The 20,475-nt window shown below is 44.6% G+C and overlaps 1 protein-coding gene across 1 annotated transcript in view; it reads left to right on the top strand.

Moving 5' to 3' along the window:
* The window catches only part of TENT4B (terminal nucleotidyltransferase 4B), a 338,706-nt gene extending 318,592 nt beyond the window's left edge, over positions 1-20,114 (top strand). Inside the window, exons 11-12 of the mRNA XM_078670099.1 lie at positions 2,713-2,853; positions 17,025-20,114. Coding sequence (XP_078526225.1) covers positions 2,713-2,853; positions 17,025-17,201 — 318 coding nt within the window. The 3' untranslated portion in view covers positions 17,202-20,114. The remainder of the gene's footprint in view (positions 1-2,712; positions 2,854-17,024) is intronic.
* Positions 20,115-20,475: the final 361 nt, after the last annotated feature.

The following is a 20,475-nucleotide window of genomic DNA, read 5'->3' as shown; positions in this document are numbered from 1 at the left end:
TCCTCCCGAGCTCGTCAGAGCTCCTCTCAACCACGGATCTCACCTCGCTCTATCACTCCAACCTGGAGTGCGTACTGGACCAGCTGGCACCTAGAAAACTAAAAAAAAACAGAAGCATCCCCTCCAGGTCTTTGTTCTCCACGGACATCAATGATGAGCGCAGACTCCTAAGAGCCATGGAAAGATCCTGGAGGAACAACCCCACTGCCTTTAACCGGGACCAACTCAAAACAGTTCGCAAAACCTACCTTAATCATATCAAGAACCAAGTCATCCTTCTTCTGCTCTGCTCTAGACAAGGCTAAAAACCGCCCCAATGAACTCTTCAATATCATCAGAAACCAAACCTCCATACCTATGACAGACAGATTAACTGCGTCAAAATCCCAGTGCGACGAATTTGCTAACTTCTTCAACGAAAAAATTGCCTCAATTGACCGATCGTGCAGCAATCTTTCCGTCCTCTCAGAGTTGCGCCCTACTGCTTCTACCCACTCAGGACCTACAACTGCAGCCACTCGCTGGTCTTCCTTCCAACACATCCAAACCGAAGTGATAAGCGATCTCATTGCCATCGCTAATCCCTCGTCTCACTCCCTTGATCAGCTGCCCTCGAGACTGACGAAAGACCTGAAACTTACTCTAGCCCCTATTCGGGCCAAGATCATCAACAGCTCTTTGAGCGATGGCTCCATCCCTGACTGCCTCAAACTAGGTCAAGTCACGCCACTCCTAAAAAAAAAAACTGGCCTTGACCCTAAGGTTTTGAACAACTTCAGACCAGTGTCGAACCTGCCGCTCTTATCGAAAATTTTGGAAAAATGTGTGCTATCTCAACTAACCCATCACCTAGAGATCTTGAATCTTCTCGACCCACACCAATCTGGGTTCAGAAAGGGCTGCAGCACAGAAACCGCAATCCTCAATGTGATGGATGACCTACACATGTCTCTCGACTCCAACCAATGCAGCCTCCTCATCCTCTTAGACCTCTCGGCAGCGTTCGACACAGTGGATCACAACCTACTACTCAATGTCCTACAGAAGAGAGCGGGGTTGGAAAAAACTGTTCTCAAATGGTTCGCCTCCTTTCTCAACAACCGCACACAGATTATCAAAATTAAAAGCTCCAATTCGGACCCCCTCCCTATTACTAGAGGAGTCCCACAGGGGTCAGTACTCTCTCCACAACTTTTCAACATCTACATGGAGCCCCTCACTACAATTCTAAGGAACTCCAACATCCCCTTTCACCTCTATGCGGACGACACACAACTCTACCTGGAAACCACCTCGATCGCAGACATCCACAGACTAAATGACACACTCACAGAGGTTCAACACTGGCTCTCCTCCAACCACCTCAAACTTAATGAAGAAAAGACAGAAGTTCTCCTCATCTCAAACAAAAGTGAAAATCCCCAAATACTCGAATGGCTCAATGCCTTAAACGCCCTCAATGTTCCTCTTGTTCCTACAACCTCCGTCAAATCAATGGGGATCACTCTGGACCCAAAACTGGACATGAAAGAACACATCTCTAAAACTGCCAAAAGTGCTTTCCTTAACCTGAAACTTCTCTACAAACTTAAACCCTTCCTCCCCTTGAAAGACCTGAAACAGGCCACTCAGGCACTGGTACTCTCCAGGATCGACTATGGCATTGGTACTCTGACTGGAAAAGCCAAATCTCATCTAGGTCCTTTGATTGCTACCCTTAATGCAGCAGCTAGGATGGTCACGGGAACTAAGAAATATGAGCACATCACCCCGGCTCTCAAGGACCTGAAGTGGCTTCCTATTAACCTACGAGCAAACTTCCGCACAGCCTGCCTCACACACAAAGCCCTGCATACAGGTAAACCGGAATATCTGGCCAATAAACTCAAGAGAGCCGGTCAGTCCAGGACCCTCAGAAGCTCAAACACGCTACTACTCATACCTCTGAAATCACAGAAAGGTAAAACATCTAACAGGTCCTTTGCGGGAAATGCTCCTAAGATATGGAACGCCATCCCCCCCCCACATCAGATTGACCGTCTCCTTCCTGAAATTCAAGAGACTACTCAAAGCCAGCAGGCTGGTCCATAACGAGAACCATCGTATGACGTTGATAGTTCACTCTCTGGTCCTAGCAAAAACCTGATGACTCATTTGTTCTCCGCCATGTCGCCCCATGCTGATACTGTATAGACTTTCACGTGCTACCATGTTTTCTCATACTCTTCCTACCCTGCTTCGACCTACCTGTTATGTTGTTGCTTATTTGTATACGTTGTGAAGCGCACTGATACCTTCGGGTCTAGCTAGCGCTATACAAAACTTAAATAAATAAAAAAAAAAAAAAAAATTACACTACCAGCACTGGTGAGAATGGTTGTAATCTCAAATACAAAGTCCGTTTTATTTTTACATTTATTTTCAAGATAACATATTACAACTTTTATGTGGGACTCCACCATATCATTATTGTGCTTATTGAGTTAGCTGTCTGTATGGTTGATCAAGCTCAAGGATTACAGTTAATGGAGCTAAAAAGGTTTTGTATTTCACCAGAAACTATTTTACATTGAATTTGGGGAATAAGAAAATGAAAAACCAGAACATTATGGTGTTAAAAGTATAAAAATCGACTTGGATTGCTTGGCATAAATTATCTTGCAGATGTATTCCATTATAAGTGAAAGTATTAATTTTGTGTTTTACATCAAGGAGTCTGATGGGACACCATTCAAATCATCGAAACAGTTAAACAGAGTAGCATCACAAGAGACAACTGTATGTTCCAAGCCAGCTGGTAAAACCCAAAGCTGCCAAACACCCAACATTTCTGGCAGCACCAATAAGGCCCAGGTATGTAAAACAAGATAATTTCTTGATTATTCTGAATGTATACAACTGATTACAAAAATGACAAATTCATTTAAAGCATTTTTCTTTGTGTGTGTTAGAAATGGGATCCCTGGCTTGCCAGGGCTTGCGCCAAAGTCAGTCAGAGACCACCACTTCCACGTCAGGGCAAGGGAGTTACACTCCAAGATAACGGATGTATGGAGTTCCTCAAGGTTCCATTCTTAGCCCCCTTCTCTTCAATTTGTATGTCAAACCCTTGGTGACCATTGCGGAGCAAGCGGGGCTCTCCATATTTTCTTATGCAGATGACACTCAGATCATCTTCTCACTTTCCACCAGTCATCATGTCACTACATCTGCCCTTTGTTCTGGACTTAGCAGCATCGCCTCCTGGATGCACAACAACAAGCTAAAATTAAACGGAGGAAAAACAGAACTCCTTCAGTTTGGCAATAACACCGCCATATAGGGGCCCTCCCATTGGCATGTCCAAATGGGTACCCCTCCCAATCCCTCCAAAACAGCACGCAATCTGAGCATCATTTTTGATAACCAACTGTCCATGAGGCAACATGCTGTTAAAGTCTCTTCCACCTGTACAGTCATTCTTAAATTGCTGAGGAAAATTGCCTGGATGCTCCCCCTAGACACCCAGAAAACCGTAGTCCAGGCGCTCATTACCTCTCGCCTGGACTATGGTAACATCCTTCTTCTGGGGGCTAGCAAAGAGGTAATTCGTAAATTACAGACTGTCCAGAACATGGCAGTACGTCTGTTATGTAATTTACCTTTTCAATCCTCTACCTCCCCCTCTTTGCGTAGCCTTCATTGGCTCCGCATTGAGAGTCGCTCTAAATTTAAGGCGCTCTGTTTCACACACAGAATCATCTGGGGTAAGGCACCTCAATATCTAACATCCTTGATTCATCTGTATGTCCCCTCGCGCTCCCTGCGGTCATCCAATCAACACAAACTTCAGATTCCCAGAATCAGGAGAGCCAGAATGGGCGGTCGTTCATTTGCCTTTTTGGCCCCGTCCCTGTGGAACTCTCTTCCTCTTCGAATGGAATCTAATCATCTTACGTTCCGCAGAGATCTTAAAACCTGGCTTTTTAATCAATAATCGAGTCTGCAAGCACACTCCCTTTGTCTTTGGTTCAGCGCCGGGAAACCTTCGGGTAGCTGCGCGCTTTATAAGATTAAATATAATAATAATAATAATAACCCCTGCTCACCCCCTTGGTAACGTAGCACGAGCAGTAAGGCTAAACTCAGAGGCAATGTGAGTTAAGTGTTTGCGCACGCACCCCAGCAACAACACCCAAGGCCCACCACAAAGGAAACTCCACACAAGGTTATATTTAAAAATAGCCTTTATATTACACCAAAACACATTAGATGAAAACACACACTTTACAATGTGCCAACAGGCACGGGCAGAATTTACAGGGGATATGTACAAGACAGGGCCACCTGGACCACTGTCAGGAATCAGCACTTTTAGAAGTAACACTTTTAGAACATAGCACATAGAATGTAAAATCATTGTAGCACGAAATAGCACACCAGCAGTAACCACTGGTAACCAGGACCTCACTAGCACCACCTGTACTAGGAGAACAACTACCGAAGTATCACAACACCTGTAGGGGTATAAGCACATAACACATGATGCATAAACATACATTCAGCAGTGTAAGGAAGGAAAACACATGATGCCTAAAAACATTCAGAGGTGTAAGAACATGGCACATGACGTATTAAAACACATTCAGAGGTGCAGGACAACACAATAGCGCAAAAATCACACTAGTCACCACCTGTGACAGTCCCTAGACCAACTGGCCTCTCTAGGGCTAGGACGCCCTGTGTCCCAATGTCAGGGGCCTAAACGTGGCAGTTGCCCACAAAGTGCTGGACAACTGGTGCTAACAATGGGGCCACACGTTGGAGCCTCGTGGGCTCGAGAACTAAAAGAAATGCCCCCTAGAGCCTCTCTGGGCCCTACAAACAAAGATGCAGCCTCACTGGGCGGTGGGGTCCCTCACGGGGGACCCGGGAACACTTGGGGCGCCTTGAGGCTCTCTGGGCTCTCACGACAGGTAGGCGCTTCTGAGCTTCTCGGGGCTCTTAAACAATTGTGGGCACTTTGGAGCTTCTCGGGCTCAACCAACAAAATATGCCCCCGGAGCCCTCTGTGGGCTCTGCAACAGGAATGTCCGGAGCCTCTCGGGGCTCTGCACAAATGCCGCCTGCGCCGGAGTCCCCCCTCTGGGGACTCAGAATGAACAAATGCCCCCGAAGCCCTCCTAGGGCTTTAAACAATAAAGATGCCGCCTTGAGCCTTACGGGCTCACAACCACTCCGGCCTTCGCACTGGAGGGGAGGGGCGGGCACGGGCAATGTGCCCCGACTGCCCCCTCCCCTTTGCAGGCACTCACCGGGCTTTTGTGGATGCTCCCTCGGTCTGCCGGGACTCTCTGGCGGGGAGTCCTTCGCGTAGGAACCCTGTGGGGCTCCACCTTCACTCACCGGTGACTGCGGAGGCTGTGGACGGAGAGCTCCCGCTCCTCGGGACTATCCGATGCTGCGGCCGGACTCCTCTCTCCCCGGGGCTGTCTCTTCACTCTGGAGCCCGGGCAGGACACTGCAGGCTGCTTCCGGGCTTCCTGCTTCTTCGCTTTTCCCGGGACGTTCTGCGAGGCGGGGTAGGCTCCCGTCCTCGCTTTCTCCTGCCACTTCTTGTTGTCCCGCACCCATCCCGCCCCCGGCCTGCCTGACTTCCGGGCGGCGGCGATCCTGGCCAGATAAAATGCGGCAATGAGCGGGGCAATGCCGGGTGGGCACCGGCAATGGGAAATAAAGCGCTTCCAAGTGCTATAAGGAAGATGAACAAAGCGATCCCAGCGCTATAATCAGAAATAAAGCACTCCTGAGCGCTATTGCCCCAATGAAGCGCTCACAGGTGCTAAAGGGAAGAAACACAGCTCTCCCAGCGCTAGAAGGATAATAAAGCGCGCTCCCAGCGCTAGGGGCAAAACCAAGCTCCAGCAAAGTTCTGGAGGCAGGCAGGGGGGCAAGGCTGGGCCCAGAGCCAGCTCACTGGGCCTCGATGCAGGGAGGCAATCCATGTGGCGGTACTCCTGGCGCCCAGCAGCAACAGCCCCCTCAGATAAAATCCTGGCAGAGAACAAATTGTAAGGGGACACAGCCCCTTCTTATACTTGAAATCCCTTTGTCTGTAGGTGCAGGGTGGGGGAGAAACCAGTTGCAGCTGGTTTTGGAGCACCCTAGATGGGCTCAACCACCCTTTCTATTCACTAGGGAGGCTAGGGTCATTAGACGGACCACAGGGGGCGGAGCCAGCATTGTGTGGGGAAAGCCCAGTCCTATTCAGGAACCAGGTGCAGCCCTCCCTCACATCACTCATGCTAATCTCTCCACTCACCACTGGGCAGACCCATCCAGACTTCCTGGAGCCAGGCTTGCCAGCCAGCTCCAGCCAATCACACTCCAGCACCCTCACAGCACACGTACAGCCATGTCGAGAAGTGGCACTTCCACACTAGACACAAACACGCCGCATACATCATTTCACAGCATTCTATCACACAAGTCCGCACATACCAGACTCGAGCCTGTACACCCCACGCATCCGGAACTACCAGGGACAGATACATTCCCCATGCATTCCTTAGGGAGGGCAGGCCTATCTCACCACATGCACTCAGAGTGCGCCCGCACTTTCCACTGGGACACAGTGAAAGTGCGCGAAACCAAAAATCACTACTACTGGGTCACAAATAAAAGCAAAAAGTTTAGGGGTGAACCTGCCAGAAGGGCCAAGTCCAACAGTGTGTATTTTGTAAATATATAAGGTTACACTGATAAAACTGATTTCAAATTTCACAGAATAGTGAATCATATTTTTTATTTACATCATGCAAATTAAATATTTGCAAATATACTGCTGTTGGAAACGGGGCAATAGTTGTGTGGCCTGAACAAGTTATGGGTCTTCATTTGTCCTCCACTTGGTACCAAACACCCCATTGTAGCACTTGACTCTCGTAGGCTAGCGTTGCAAAGCAGTCCAAGGCCTACTCAAGGGAGGTGATGTAGGCTAGTAATCACCATTCACAGATACGCAGTAACACTTAATAAAGGACTGTCCTGTCTGGGCTTTTCTTTAGAAAAAGGAAAAGTACATTTATTACACCTTACACAATACTATGCAACAATTTATGAATATAGATAAGTTGATAGAAATGCTTTTGAATGGCATTGCGTAAAGATTCTTACCCCCACCCCCGAAGTGGGTGGGGCATAGGGGGGTCTAGTACCACAACTCCCATGTGTAAATATTATCTTGTCACTAAATACCAAGGGTTGAACAGAATTTTGAGTGAGAGCCCTTACCACTGGCACCAGGTGAGTCTCTGGCTGCCACATTATTTCAACATGCATTTCCTTATGTGAATAAATGCAATAATTACCTATAACCCTGACTGTGAGCACCTACTACTGGCAATAAAGCATATCAACTTCAATCACAGGTGCTGATGGTTGCATTATTCAATTAAAGTGCACATGCCTGAGAGTGTGGGGCACTTATCATAACTGATAACTTAAATAACGCAGTTCAATCCCAGCCCATAAAGGGCACCACAGTGATCATTACAACACCATGCAATTATAATTCCTACCCCCCTAAAGGGTGCTTGCAACATTGAGAAATCACATTCAAAACATATTGCATATGAGCTGCATTGAGAAATTACATTCTAAAGCCTATGGCATTAGCATCATTTTTGCAACTGAACAGGTCCGTAATTACCACCTTCCACCCTTAGAGGGTTTCTCACAACATGACAATTCACATTGGACCAACTCCGGTCATAGTCCTTGTCGCTAGAGAAAATGATCCTCCACACTGTAGAACACTAGTTCCAGCCCCAGTGAAGCTTGGCAATTTAACATAACCCTTGAGCGGTTATCCTTTTTCAAGTCCCCAGAGGCTTATGGTGGAGACTTTCCAATTCTTTTTTTGGGGGGTTGAGGGGGGAGGGGTGATTAGCGCTGCTCCTGCAGCTTCCCCTGCCATCTTTACTTCATCAAGGAGGTGACCCCATCCTCCCGGGGTCACCATGCTCCAAAATAAACCATTTTCAAAGGCAAATACGTCCGGGCCCTGCTAGACATTATGGGGCCCTCCTCTGGGAGCATGCATATCTGGGGGAGAGACGCTGTGCCTTTTGTTTCCCCGCATAGTGCAGTCTTGCGCAGCACCTTCCAGTCTCTGAGTGCACCCCATGTGCCCGTGACGCCATGGAGAGCAGCTCTCGCCGGCTCCCTGCCTGGCCAGCACACTCTTGGGCTGCCACAGGAGCTACCCCGTCTCTTCTGGTGTGTCCGCTACAGCAGACAGACACGTGGAAGCCAGCTTCCGCATGGGGGAGTGCAGTGGCACTCCTCCCCCCTTTCTTCGTCAGGCCCAGGGACGGGGTCCTGGGCCGACAGCAGCTTCATAGGGATAGCTGGGCGCTCCCCGACTTTGCTTCAAAGTTTATGCCCAGGGATGGGATCCTGGGCTGCTTAACATGGAGTGTGACGGTGCTCCCCGAATTTGCCTTTTCCTGGGGCTGGCCCCCAGGATCTGACCCTCCCTGGGGGCACACCGGCAGTGGCGGCACATGCGCTTCGTTGTCAGATCTGCAGAGGTCAAAGGTACGCCTACGTTCACAGGAGCAGATCTCGGGTCCACAGTTAGGCTCATTTAGATGATCTTGGTCTCATTTTGCTCCTAGTCGCCAGCCCTAGCCACCCGGAGCACTTTTTTTCAGCCTCCAAGAGGACACACTCTACAGGGAGCTCGTTTCACTGGCTCCTAGCGCCAGCCTTTCACCTGGTTTCCTCTTCTGGGCTTCTGTACCCTGCGCAGATACCCATGCTTTCCCTCACTGAGCCTGGATTCACTCTGAGTCAGAGTCCTGGGGAGTCCAGGACAGTTCCTCCTTCCAACTGTCCATGGCATCAGCCTCCACACCCAGTATTCCTCAGCCAAAGTATATCCCAGAGAGCACTCTCCTTCCTGCGCTAGACCTTTTAAGCAGGGGCAGAGGATGCTTGCAGGAATGCACCTCTGGCCTAGCCTGCAGTGCCACATTACCTCTCTGCCCCTGTTTCAACCTTCCTGCACAGGCCTCTAACTGAGAAGACCTAAGCCCTGTGGAATGCTTGCCGTGAAGGGCTAGTCCTCAGATGCTACAGCTTGAGGAGGAAGTCCATTAATCCAGCCTAGCAAGGTCACAAAAGGCGTGAGCTTTGCATCGCAGCAGAGCGGTGTCGGAAGAATGACATTTCTGTATGACCCATAAGCGGTACTGATATGCTTTTGGACATAAAAGAATGGGTATTTTCACAAAATGTACAATGTACTTTCATGTGCGTTTGGAGTTTGTAGGCCCTAGGGAAATGCAGCTGTGCCATGAGGCAGCCTTTCCCATAGGAGTATAATGGAGTGTTCCTACAGTCAAATGTCAAACATTCTTATATAGCGCACAACTCACCGTGAGGTCTCATGGCGCAAGCAGCGAAAGGACGATAGGACAGACAACAATCCGAGACTAATTAGCGATTGGGGTGGAAAAGCCAGGTTTTAAGTTTTTTACGAAAACATTTGTGATCAGTTATGGATGAGATATGTGCGGGTAATTTATTCCATAATATGGGGCAAGGTATGAAAAGGAGCGGCCTCCGCTGCGCAAAGTTCGAATGCGGGGCTGAGCAAGGTAGAATTTAGAGCCTGACCTTAATGATCTTCCTGGTATATACAATTTAAGTTTGTTTTTTAAATAGTAAGGGCCGGAATCATATATTGTCTTATGGGCTAGACTTAAGATTTTAAAGTGGTATCTCTGTCGGATCGGGAGCCAATGAAGGGTCCGTAGATTAGAAGTGGATGGAGATCTGCGGGGAAGATTGAGGACAAGCCTGGCTGCTGTATTCTGAAGAATCTGGAGCTTGGAGAGCAGATCTTCATTCAGGGCGGTAAACAGGGCGTTTCCGTAGTCCAAACGACTGATAATAAGGCCCGGCACCAACGGTTTCCTTGCCTCAATGGATAGCCACTTGAAAATCTTACAGAGATTGCGCATGATCCTGTAGCAGACCCCTAAAAGCTGATCAATATGGGATTTCATAGACAGGGAGCTGTCAATGGTGATGCCCATATTTCATGTGACCAGAAGTCCTCCGCTCTTCCAAACAAGATAATTTCAGACTTATTGCTGTTTAGCTGTAGCTTGTTTGTACTCATCCATTCATTTATTTGGGTCATACAGCTCTTGAAACGAGATTGAGTGCCGACGTAGTCAGTCACCAGTGACGAGTAATTGAGTGTCGTCGGCATAAGACACAGTCTCAAAGCCGTATGATCTAATGATCGCCGCTAAAGGGGTTAGATAGAGATTGAACAACATAGGGCTTAGTGTGGAACCCTGTGGGACCCCAACAGGCACTGGATGACTACATGAGGTTATGGTGTCCACTGCAACAGAGTTAGATCTGTCTGCCAAATAGCTCTCAAACCAGTCAAAGGCTTTCCCTCCGATTCCCACCTCCCACAGTCGGTTTCAATATACTGTGGGAGATGGTATCAAACACGGCAGACGGATCTAAGAGAACCAGAACAGCTGATTCCCTATTTTGCAAAGTTAACCTTATGTTGTCAACAATCTCAACAACAGCTGTGGGCGGCCCGAAAGCCAGACTGAGGGGTCGAGAAGACCGTGATTCTCCAGATGGGCGGTGAGTCGTTTGTTGACTAGATGTTCTAGTACCTTCCCGAAGTAAGGTAACCGGGAAATAGGGCGGTAATTGGTCGGTAGATTAGGGTCGGCCAAAGGCTTCTTAAGAATGGGCTTAATTTGAGCCTGTTTCCATCTCGTTGGAACCTTGGCTTATTTTAGCAACATGTTGAAGATTTGGGTTAAGGCCTCTACAAATAAGGGCATGATCTTCGTGCAGGTTTGAGGAGGGAAGGGGTCAGCAGGGGAGCCAGATTTGATCTTGGTCAGGCCTTCCAATACTTCGGCAGTGACAATGGGTTCAAATTCATTTAGCACAGGGACATTGGTTATATTTTAGACGTCACAGGCATGACATTAATAGAATGATGAAGATCTGAGTCCTGGTGAGGGAAGGAAGAATAGATAGTTTCGATTTTATTGTGAAAAAAAAAAGAAATAGTCAACCCATCCTTGGGTAGGGGAGAAGGAGGACTGTTCCACCGATGGGGAGGTGAATTCCTTAAGAATTTTATAAAGTTCCTTGCTAGAGTGAGCGGCATTATTTATTTGTTGGGTTAGGTAGAATGTTTTTGCAAGTTTGATACTTTTTATGTAGTGGAGATGGGCCTGCCTATAGTTACTTCAGTCTTTGCAGCACACTGTTGGACCTGGGGTAACCAGACTACATAGGGTAGCTTGGCACAAAGTAGGAAGGTCTAACCCAAAGGCAAAAGTGTTAAGCTTGCGTCGCACCCTTACAGTAACACAGCGTCCATCCACTAGAAAAGCAAGACACTACACCAATCTTAGGAAAATACGATTTGTTTTATAAAAGTTCTCTTGGTTTCGCTCTTCTCTTAGCAGGTTCAAAATTCAGAACAATCAATTTCACTCCATCTACTTCTTTTCTTACATCTGTGAGGTTCCAATTTACATTCTTATCATTATTTAATACAGCGGAAAGCTTTTCGGTAATTATTCTTATACCTTGACTTTTTCTTGTTATACATTTCACAGTTCAGTTAAGTTGTGCAACTACATTTACAGTCTCAAAAGTGGAAGCTGTCAGGTACTTTACCCAAGGGAACTCAGGGTAAACAATTTTGCTTGACGTCACAACAAGTCTGCAAACCTTTCCCCACTGGCATATATGAAGAATGACTCAATCAGCTGTTTGATTGAAAGAGAACAGGCAGGTTATACCAACATTTAATTCTGTCTTATATATACCCATCTCTTGTAGATGAGGCCCTGTATCTCACAAACACACAGCCTTGCCCCGGGGGTTCCCCTCCGATAGTTCCCTTTGTGGTCTGGGTCTTTACTCTCCTACCTCAGCCCTATTGCCCTTTTCTCCAATGGCTGTGGGACAACGGCCTGATATGACCCTTCTCCCAATAGGCACCCTTGCTCGAGTAAACACTGGGACAAGCTGGTCTAGTCTTTAGGGAATCTCGCTGAAAACGTCTCCGTTCTGGTCCCCGTCAACCCCAGCTGATCTAGTACTGACTAGTTCTCTGGTCTGCCAGCGATTATGGGCCAGTCACGTTTGTTCCGGCTGCCTCCCCCCCCCCCTCCCCCCCCTCCCCCCTCTCCCGGCTTACTTGGCAATATTGAGCTGCCTTCGAGTCCCGGACACCGCCCGTTCTCTGCCCTTGATCAGCGGCTGACTCCGCTTGGACTGGGTTAACCCGCTTTCCTCTTGACTGCCGTCAGGGGGTCAGGTGTGCTTAACCGCGCGGCTCACAGCAGCGTTTCTCAGCACTTCCGTAATCTTTCTCCCGCTGGCTCCACCCGCAGCAGGCCCCGCCTTTACTCCGCCTCTTCCAGCGTCGGTCGGCCTCCTACGAAGACGCGGCTGGCTTCCCCCGTCTTGGCTCTGCCTTCGCCCGGCCTCCTCCCACGTCGTCACGCCTACCTCGGCGTCACCTCCGTTCCGTCAACAGCGGTCAGCTGTCTCCGCTTTCGCCTGTTACATCAGCACTTGCTGTGGGATTCTCCCGCTTCCGCCGCTCGTCAGCTGGGCTTGCCTGACTTCCCCCCTCAGCCACTCCAGAGGAAGTATTACCCGGCAGGCACGCTGCCGCGCAGATGGGGTTTATGGCTGATGCGGGGGAACCTCGCTCGGCGCTCCGGGACCTCTCCCACAGTGAGTGTCTCCTTATTCACGGGGGCTTCTGCTCCTTGCTTTCCCAGGTCAGCTTTACTCTGCACACCGAAGTTAACCTAGGAGCACTTGTCAAAGGCAGGTAGCCAGAAGTAATCCCGCAATGGAAGGGATTGGTCAAGTAATAGAGGGATACGTCATTTAAGGAGGCAGCCGCCCCAGAGGACGATCTTCCCTCACTCAGTGCGCCTCTCTCTCCACAACTCCGCCTCACTCCTTCCACAACCAGGTTCCAAAACCAATTCTCTGGTCACTCCAAAATGGCTGCCCTGTCACTGGCCTTATATAGGCTAGCCTCAGGCTACTAGAACCAGCTGGAAGGTTCTAGAGTGTCCCTATGTTATCCTATGGGACCATTTTTCTGAGGTGAACAGTTGTGGCAGTTACAAGCCACCATTTTGTAGAACTAGATTTTCATGACGCAAGAGGGGCATCTAGGCCTAAGAGGATTCTAGAGGGACAAGGACGCATCTAACCCCCTGGACAACACCAAAAGTGTAGTGGACATAAAAAAAAAAATTAAAAGTACTAGTAGGCAAAAAGGTGGACAAAATAAATAAATAATAGGAGGGACCACCCAAAGGGCTGACAGGTCTAACACACACGGATTATCCCCTACATGTGTACATCCCCATTATAAGGCCTAATTCAGGCCACCACTCTGCATAGTCCCTATTGTGCCGGCTACATGTACACAGCCTGGGGCTTCGCTCGACAGGAATCTCCCCCGCGCAGCCCTTACACGTGGGTGCACACGTGTCAACATGTAACCAGCCCAGTGTCCCTTACCCTGGCTCTGTCACAGAGGCCTTATCTCACAAGGCAGATAATGGCAGAAAACAAGTTCAGTCCACTTTACCCTGAGTTTACCATGGGTGAGTCCCAGGTTATGAGGCCTTCCCACAGTAAAAGGTAAAAAATCAGGTGATCCAAAAAGCAAACAATCTGCGCTGCTCAGATGGGCAGAGAACCACCTTCTCACAACTGCTCTAAGCGTTACTGGTTATTCGTTTTTGGCAGGTAGTGACCAGTTCAACTTTGCTACAACACTACCTGCACAGGGCAATTAAAATGTGAAACCTGATTAGTCCGCTCTTGAAAGTTTAAATTATGTTTACATGCCTACTCAAAAGTGGCAGAGACAAAATATCATGTTTACAGGGAGGTGAGGCAGAGGCTGAAAACTTTAGCCAGGCTGCACACTTTTAATACACAATCCTCTTTTACCCGTGTTAAGTAACGTGTAGGAAACCCTACTTTCTCTCCCAGAATAGTGGCAAGTATTAAATCACAGCACCTAAATCAGAAATGTGCTTTTAGCTGTCCCTGTACTCTAAGCTAGCACTTTTAAAAATAAAGAGCCTCCAAGTGTTTCATTGCAACATCATTTCAAGTGAAAGAGCTTTTGTTTCCTACAACCATTTTTTTTTTTTGGTGGGGGGGGGCGATATTCTAGTGAAGACACTCTCAAAGACAGATCTGTGCAAATCTTACCTATTTTAAAATATGATTAAATGTACAGGTGACAATATCAAAGAACCTGTGAAGACACCAAAGGTCTAGAAAAATGTTAGCCTATGTCGCCCACTATACTAGGGATCATTTCCTTGTTGTCCTTATAGCAGGGAAGAGATCATGCGTCCAGTTTACTGGGGATGCACTTCCTCCTCATAAATATAGTAAACATTAAGACATGGCAGAAAAAAGCAGCTCAGTGGGGGTGACAAAGCAGTAGCATATTGCCATCTCTCAAGATATGATTGGTATAATTGGAGAAAATGGAGCACCTGAGTATACACCTACAAGAAGCATACAATAAGAGAGGGAAAGAGCGCTGGTGCAGAGGACAAGCTACTATCAAATGCCATCATTAGCTGCACCCTGGGTGCAGCTGACTGCGCCTCCAGAGAGGTCAATATGAGCATTATTCTTAGGCGACTTGAATGGTTACAAGTGTTGGATTTTACCCAGAAGTCCAGTAATACTATTGCATTCTTTGATGACAAGCATCTGTTCGGCCTCTGGTAGATAACATGATCCCAAAAAAATAAAAGGACCAAGGCCAATGGGGTCTAAAAACTCCTTTTCCCGAGACTGGGATTCGAAAACATCAAATGAGGGTGTGCGAAAGTTGCAGCCACGATGCAGGGCCAAACTTCCAAAAGTATCAGCCCTTTCAAAAGGGACAGGCACTGAAATCCTAAACTCAAGAAGAATACAGTGGTGGAGGAAATGGTTGATGTGGCACTGGATAGGGTGCCTCAACCTCAAAGCACTGACATGCCATCCATGGCCCAATCGTGCAACATCTGCGCAGTGAAGAATCTGATTATTCCTTCCACAATGCTAGTAAATAACCACCAAGTATGTCCTATCTACTGTCCAGTAAGCATTCACCTCACCTCAATATCTTGAAGTCATTCAGTAACTCCAACGACTGAGGGTAGAGGAAGGACAAGCACTTTTAAGCAAAGGTGCTATTGAACCTGTGTACAGAAACTTTTATTCATCAAACAAATTCAGGATTTTTTTATTTAATTTACAAGCAGAAACTTGAAAATCAAAATTGTAATTGGAACTTTTTCAAAATGTAATTTTATTTCTGAAAGGCAAAACAATACTCTATATTCTAGAATATCACTTTGTCTTTTCTACCTAATGCATGCTCTTTTTGTTGGTGCATATTCAGGCCACCAATAAGATATACTAGATACTGTTTCCTGTAATGGCGCTGGTCCCACGAATCAAGATAAGGATACCAACCTAATTTTTGGCATCCAATTTTATATTCATTCATATTTACAGAGCTTTTTAAAAGTTTACATTTAGCTTTATGTATTGTATTTTATTGATTTATTTATAATATTTTAATTTTTGAAACCATTAGCACCTCCTGAGTAGACCTTGTGGACCCATAGAGGGTTTGTGGACCACAGGTTAGGACCACTGATCTAAGTCAAATGATCTGATTATGAGGCATTCACACTTAAATCCAGCTCCTACAAAAGTACCTACTGGTGGTGGACAGCAACTTTGCGGACACGTTAAGAAGGATGCATCAACAAGTTATCAAGTGGGAGATGAATCTCCAAGTACTGCCTCAATTTTTTTCAGAACTGGGAAATACCCAAAATGGATTGATTTGCTATCACAGAAAACATAAAACAAATATTCCAGATTCTCCTGCAGGTACCCACAACAATAGTCCATAGCCAGTAAACTAATGAACTGTTCATTGATATTTGCTTAAGCTTATTCTGCAGTGCATCTGATCCCCTATATTTGATAGACTTCTAGCCACAGATTCCTTACCTTAGAATTATCTCCAGGCATCAGACTGGATCTGAACATTTTTAGTGAGCAGTACCCCTGCGCAGCGGTAGGTGGCATTGTTTGGCTTCACGTGGCATAGTCCGTGCCAGAAGTGATGTGTGTGGTGCCTATATAGGCACCACCCCAGCACGCTGATGTCAACTAAAGCTACCCATTTAGTCATTTTTTGACTAAACTTTTTTCAGGCTTTTTGAGGTTTTTTCCTCCTGATGGGGCAGAGATGTGATTAAGAAAGGCCCACTTCAAGCCCTGTACATTTCATTCTGACTTTGCCAAAGAGTCTGAGGTTACTAGTAGGATTTATTCTTGGAATATGACCTGCATTCTTGGCTGCCAGTAAGTTAATATTTCAGGTTTGACAGATATATGGAAAGGAGGGATAGATGAAAAATAAGACCATGCAGATCATATATCCTTTTTCCCCCTTTGTTATGACAGTTAACAAGATGTCAACACAATTGTATGATTTGGCACCCAGTATCACAGTGAAACAGCCTTGTAAAATGTAATTAAGTTGCCTGTTGGTTGGACAGGAGTGGCATGAGTATGGGCCTTGTGTGCATAAGGTTTATTGTGGGCAGGTGGGTTGTAGGCATTTAGAACAGAAGCATTGTTTCAAGAGAACGTTTATTTGTAGTCTCTTTGAGCAGTAGGGTACCATGGCAATTGCAAAAGGTGTATTTGATGACTAAAAGTACTTATTTCACCATTTAAATAGTGTTTTATTTTTTTGCTTAGTTTTTGATTGCGGTCATCTATAGTTTAATGGTAATTAACTTGAAGCTATAGCTTAATTTGTTTTCCTGAAAAGAGAAGATCTGGAAATTGGTAAAGTGCCAGCAAGTATATTGCTGAAACCTATTTTATGTTTGTCTTTTCAGCACGGAACAAGATTATTTCGCTCATCGTCCAGCAAAAGTTGCCAAAGTCAACCAAACACTAGCCACAGTCCGTCACAGGCGAACAGACCTCATCAAAGCAACAAATACAACAACCCATCTTATCAGGGCAAAAAGCGGAAACATAAGAAGGAATCTGTCTCAGAACTTGTTAGATAGGTGCCTATTTTTATTGTTGCATTTGGTGAAATTACCTTGTGGTACCGGCATGGATTTGACAGCAACATCGGGGATGTGTGTTCAGAGGTTCCAGATTATTCAATGCCAATTAGCTACCACATTTTTCCCACCTTGCCTCAGAGGGATCTTGAAGACAGACTAAAAAACAGAAACATTAATAAAAAAAAGTGTCTATGAAGTAAAAAGGCTGATCCTTTAATTGCTGTCTGATATAAAAGGGTTGCCTAAAGACAAAGCACGAGCTTGTCCAATGTATCTCTCGCCTAATCCACCTTAATGCTGAAATATGGAGAGAGGAGCCAATGTGTGCAAGAGTGGTTATTTAAGAAAAATTATTTTAAAAAATACTGGCTGAAGTAGGAGAGGGTTCGCGTGGCCTATTGGAGAGAAACCAGACTTTAAAATAAATATGTGCATGTTTTTAAGTACATAGACTTCATGGTGTACATAATAAGCATATTATAGAAAAATGTGCATTTGTAATAGTGATTGTGTTAATCATTTTCATATTACCTTTATAAATGCATTGTTTTCAAAGGATTAGTTTGGAAAGATGACACCTGTTCTCTTCCTAATTGGCAGAATGTAGAGTATTCAAAGCACAACTTCTGTAAGTGAATCAAAATGACTTCACAATCCAGGAAAATGATTTCAAGGGAAAACTTAATGTGCAAGATATATTTCTCTGAGAAGAAATGTTTGTGACTACAAACTGTTAAAACAGCTTTTTCTATTGCTTTTCATGTGTTACATAGCCTCTGCTAAGTTTTTTTTATCTGAGCAGGTCCCCATCTATTTTAAAATATAAAAGTATTGCTAATTTTTTTATGTATTAAGCTGTACATTTCATAAGTGTTCGCATATCTGCTTACATAATTTCTGTGTTACAGTTCTATTGTAGTTTTTGCCAGTAAATCTCTGAGGTAATTTTATTGCTAAGTGTTTTGTTTCCTTTGCAATAAAATTATCATTGGTATAAAAGTCTATTTTGGGAATGCAGAGTACTTATTTTAGGATTTATAGATAGATTTCTGCTCAGTTCACAGCTAACTTACAGAGCCATTAAGCACCTTATGCTGGGCGGTCCTTTAACTAATGCTTTCGGTTCAGGCTGATGTAAGGCATTTTGGAACCGATTCCCCCAATATTAAAACAAAAAAGTAACCATCAAAGATTGACAACTGTATATGGACATTTATATTTTAATATTTTATACTAGAGTAAGTTTGTTTTGTATTTCATGTGTTACTGGCTAAATATGGGGAGCAATTTTTGTCATTAGAGTGATTTCCCTTCAATTCGTGAGTTTAGTTTATTTAACACTGAGCAAGTATGAGGATATAAAAATCCTCCTACATTTTTAATCATTAAATTTGTTCTATGCAAGTGTGTATTTAATTCTGAACAGGTCTTATTCATCTATCTAACAAGAATAAGGAGTATTTATAAGCTCCAATGGCCTACAATAAATCTATATTTTTTAAACAAAGTGCATAGTTTTTGGTCAGAAATACAAATGTACATATTTTGAGAGAAATAAAGTACCTTTTTATCTGGTAGCTTTATTCTCCATCCATATTTAGGAATAGCATTTGAATGGACTTCCGTTCAATGATTGTAATTTTCCCACCCTGTGCAACAGTTGTCTTTCTTTTCTCATATGTTGCAAGGACAGACTACTGCTCAAAATAAGGCCTGACATTTTGCCAAGGGAACAAAATGAAGCAGAACAAAAATGGATGCTTGGTTTCAAGTCTTCGAGAAAAACCATAAGTAAGAGCAAAAGCTACAAAACATGATTACGGTTGCAGCAACTACATTGAGAGTATTTATTCAGACAAGCTTTTAACTATCATGTAAATGTTTTACTCAATTTCATAGATGTTTGTGTACGATTTGACAAAATATAGTAGTCCAAAGTCACTGAACAAGTGCATGCATGGCTACTGAAGAGACTACAAATATGTATTCTTTTAGAATTGTCTTATCTATTTATAGGCTAGAACTTTGACAAGTGTAATGTTAAAAACACTCTTTTTAGGAACTTTACTGATTAAAATAATACTTTCGAGTTGAATTCTATGTAAAAGACAAAACCAATCATCACAGAAATAAACTTTTTGATGTGTTACTTCAAATAGGAAGAATGTATTCCAAAGATATGGAAGTTACAATAGCAATAAAAGCATAAACCTAGTGTAATAAGTGAAAGAATGTTAATTTTTCCATTGTTTTACATTTTAAATTCATCATTTTGTTCAGATTGTATAACCACCATCAGATATTGAGACTTTATTTGCAAACTGCAGGAAATCATACCACATTATATGTAATCACAGTATTATTTTTGTGTTGAAGGTGTTGTGAATTATCTAGGTTTCTATGTTCAGCTGCTTAGGGAACAAATTTGAAAATGTTATGGTGACCCATTATTGTTGGCTGCTATCAAAGACGTGTTCTAAATATGTAATGCTCAAACAGATCACAATTACGTTGAACATCCTCAAGTTTTCATACACATTACCCTTGTGTAAATTTAATCTGGAGGGTGCTGACATTATTGTTCAAAAAGCATGTGTTTGTTTATATTAAGGTGGTGGTATGGCAAGAAATGTCTTGATTCCTTTAGGAATCTTATGCTTGCCTCGATTTATGGGTTTCATAAATTAAATGGGCAAACCTATTTTCCTGTACTACGATACATTTCTGTTTTGTTCTTTTTGTAAACATATCTTTGAGGGGGGTAAGGCAGAAAGAAAATATATTTGTTTAAAAACGCCTTTCCGTAACCAGCATTGTATTCATACACCTGCTGTATATCTTGCAAATGTTTATTTAAATAGAACAGTGGAACTGTTCATTTTTCAACCTGAAGTAAAATACTTTCAAGAACTTTTGTTGGTAGGTTTCTTTGTCTTGTATGTCTCTCTTATCTACATGTCCTGGTCTCATAGTTTCGTGATGAAAAGCTCTTGTGACTATCATTTAAAAATACATTTTTAAGCCCATTAGTTGATGTTTTTCAGCATTTCTAAAATGCACAAACATGTTTGGGAATTTTTAAAACTCAGTATATGCTTCTTTGAAAGTAACTTTCATTTTGTACACTTTTAATGAAAAGTTGGCCTGTTTGTGCTTACTTTTGGGTAGCTATAGTCTAGAAAATGCCTTCAATGCTGCTTATTAGCATTTTCAATAAACAAAACCGGACTTGCTATGAAAGCGACCCTCAAGCTCAATGAGAACTACATAT

This window comes from Lissotriton helveticus, chromosome 12 (assembly GCF_964261635.1).
Source record: "Lissotriton helveticus chromosome 12, aLisHel1.1, whole genome shotgun sequence".
Taxonomy (NCBI): domain Eukaryota; kingdom Metazoa; phylum Chordata; class Amphibia; order Caudata; family Salamandridae; genus Lissotriton; species Lissotriton helveticus.
The sequence above is the reverse complement of the archived record's forward strand: the minus strand, read 5'-3'. Positions and strand labels throughout refer to the sequence as shown.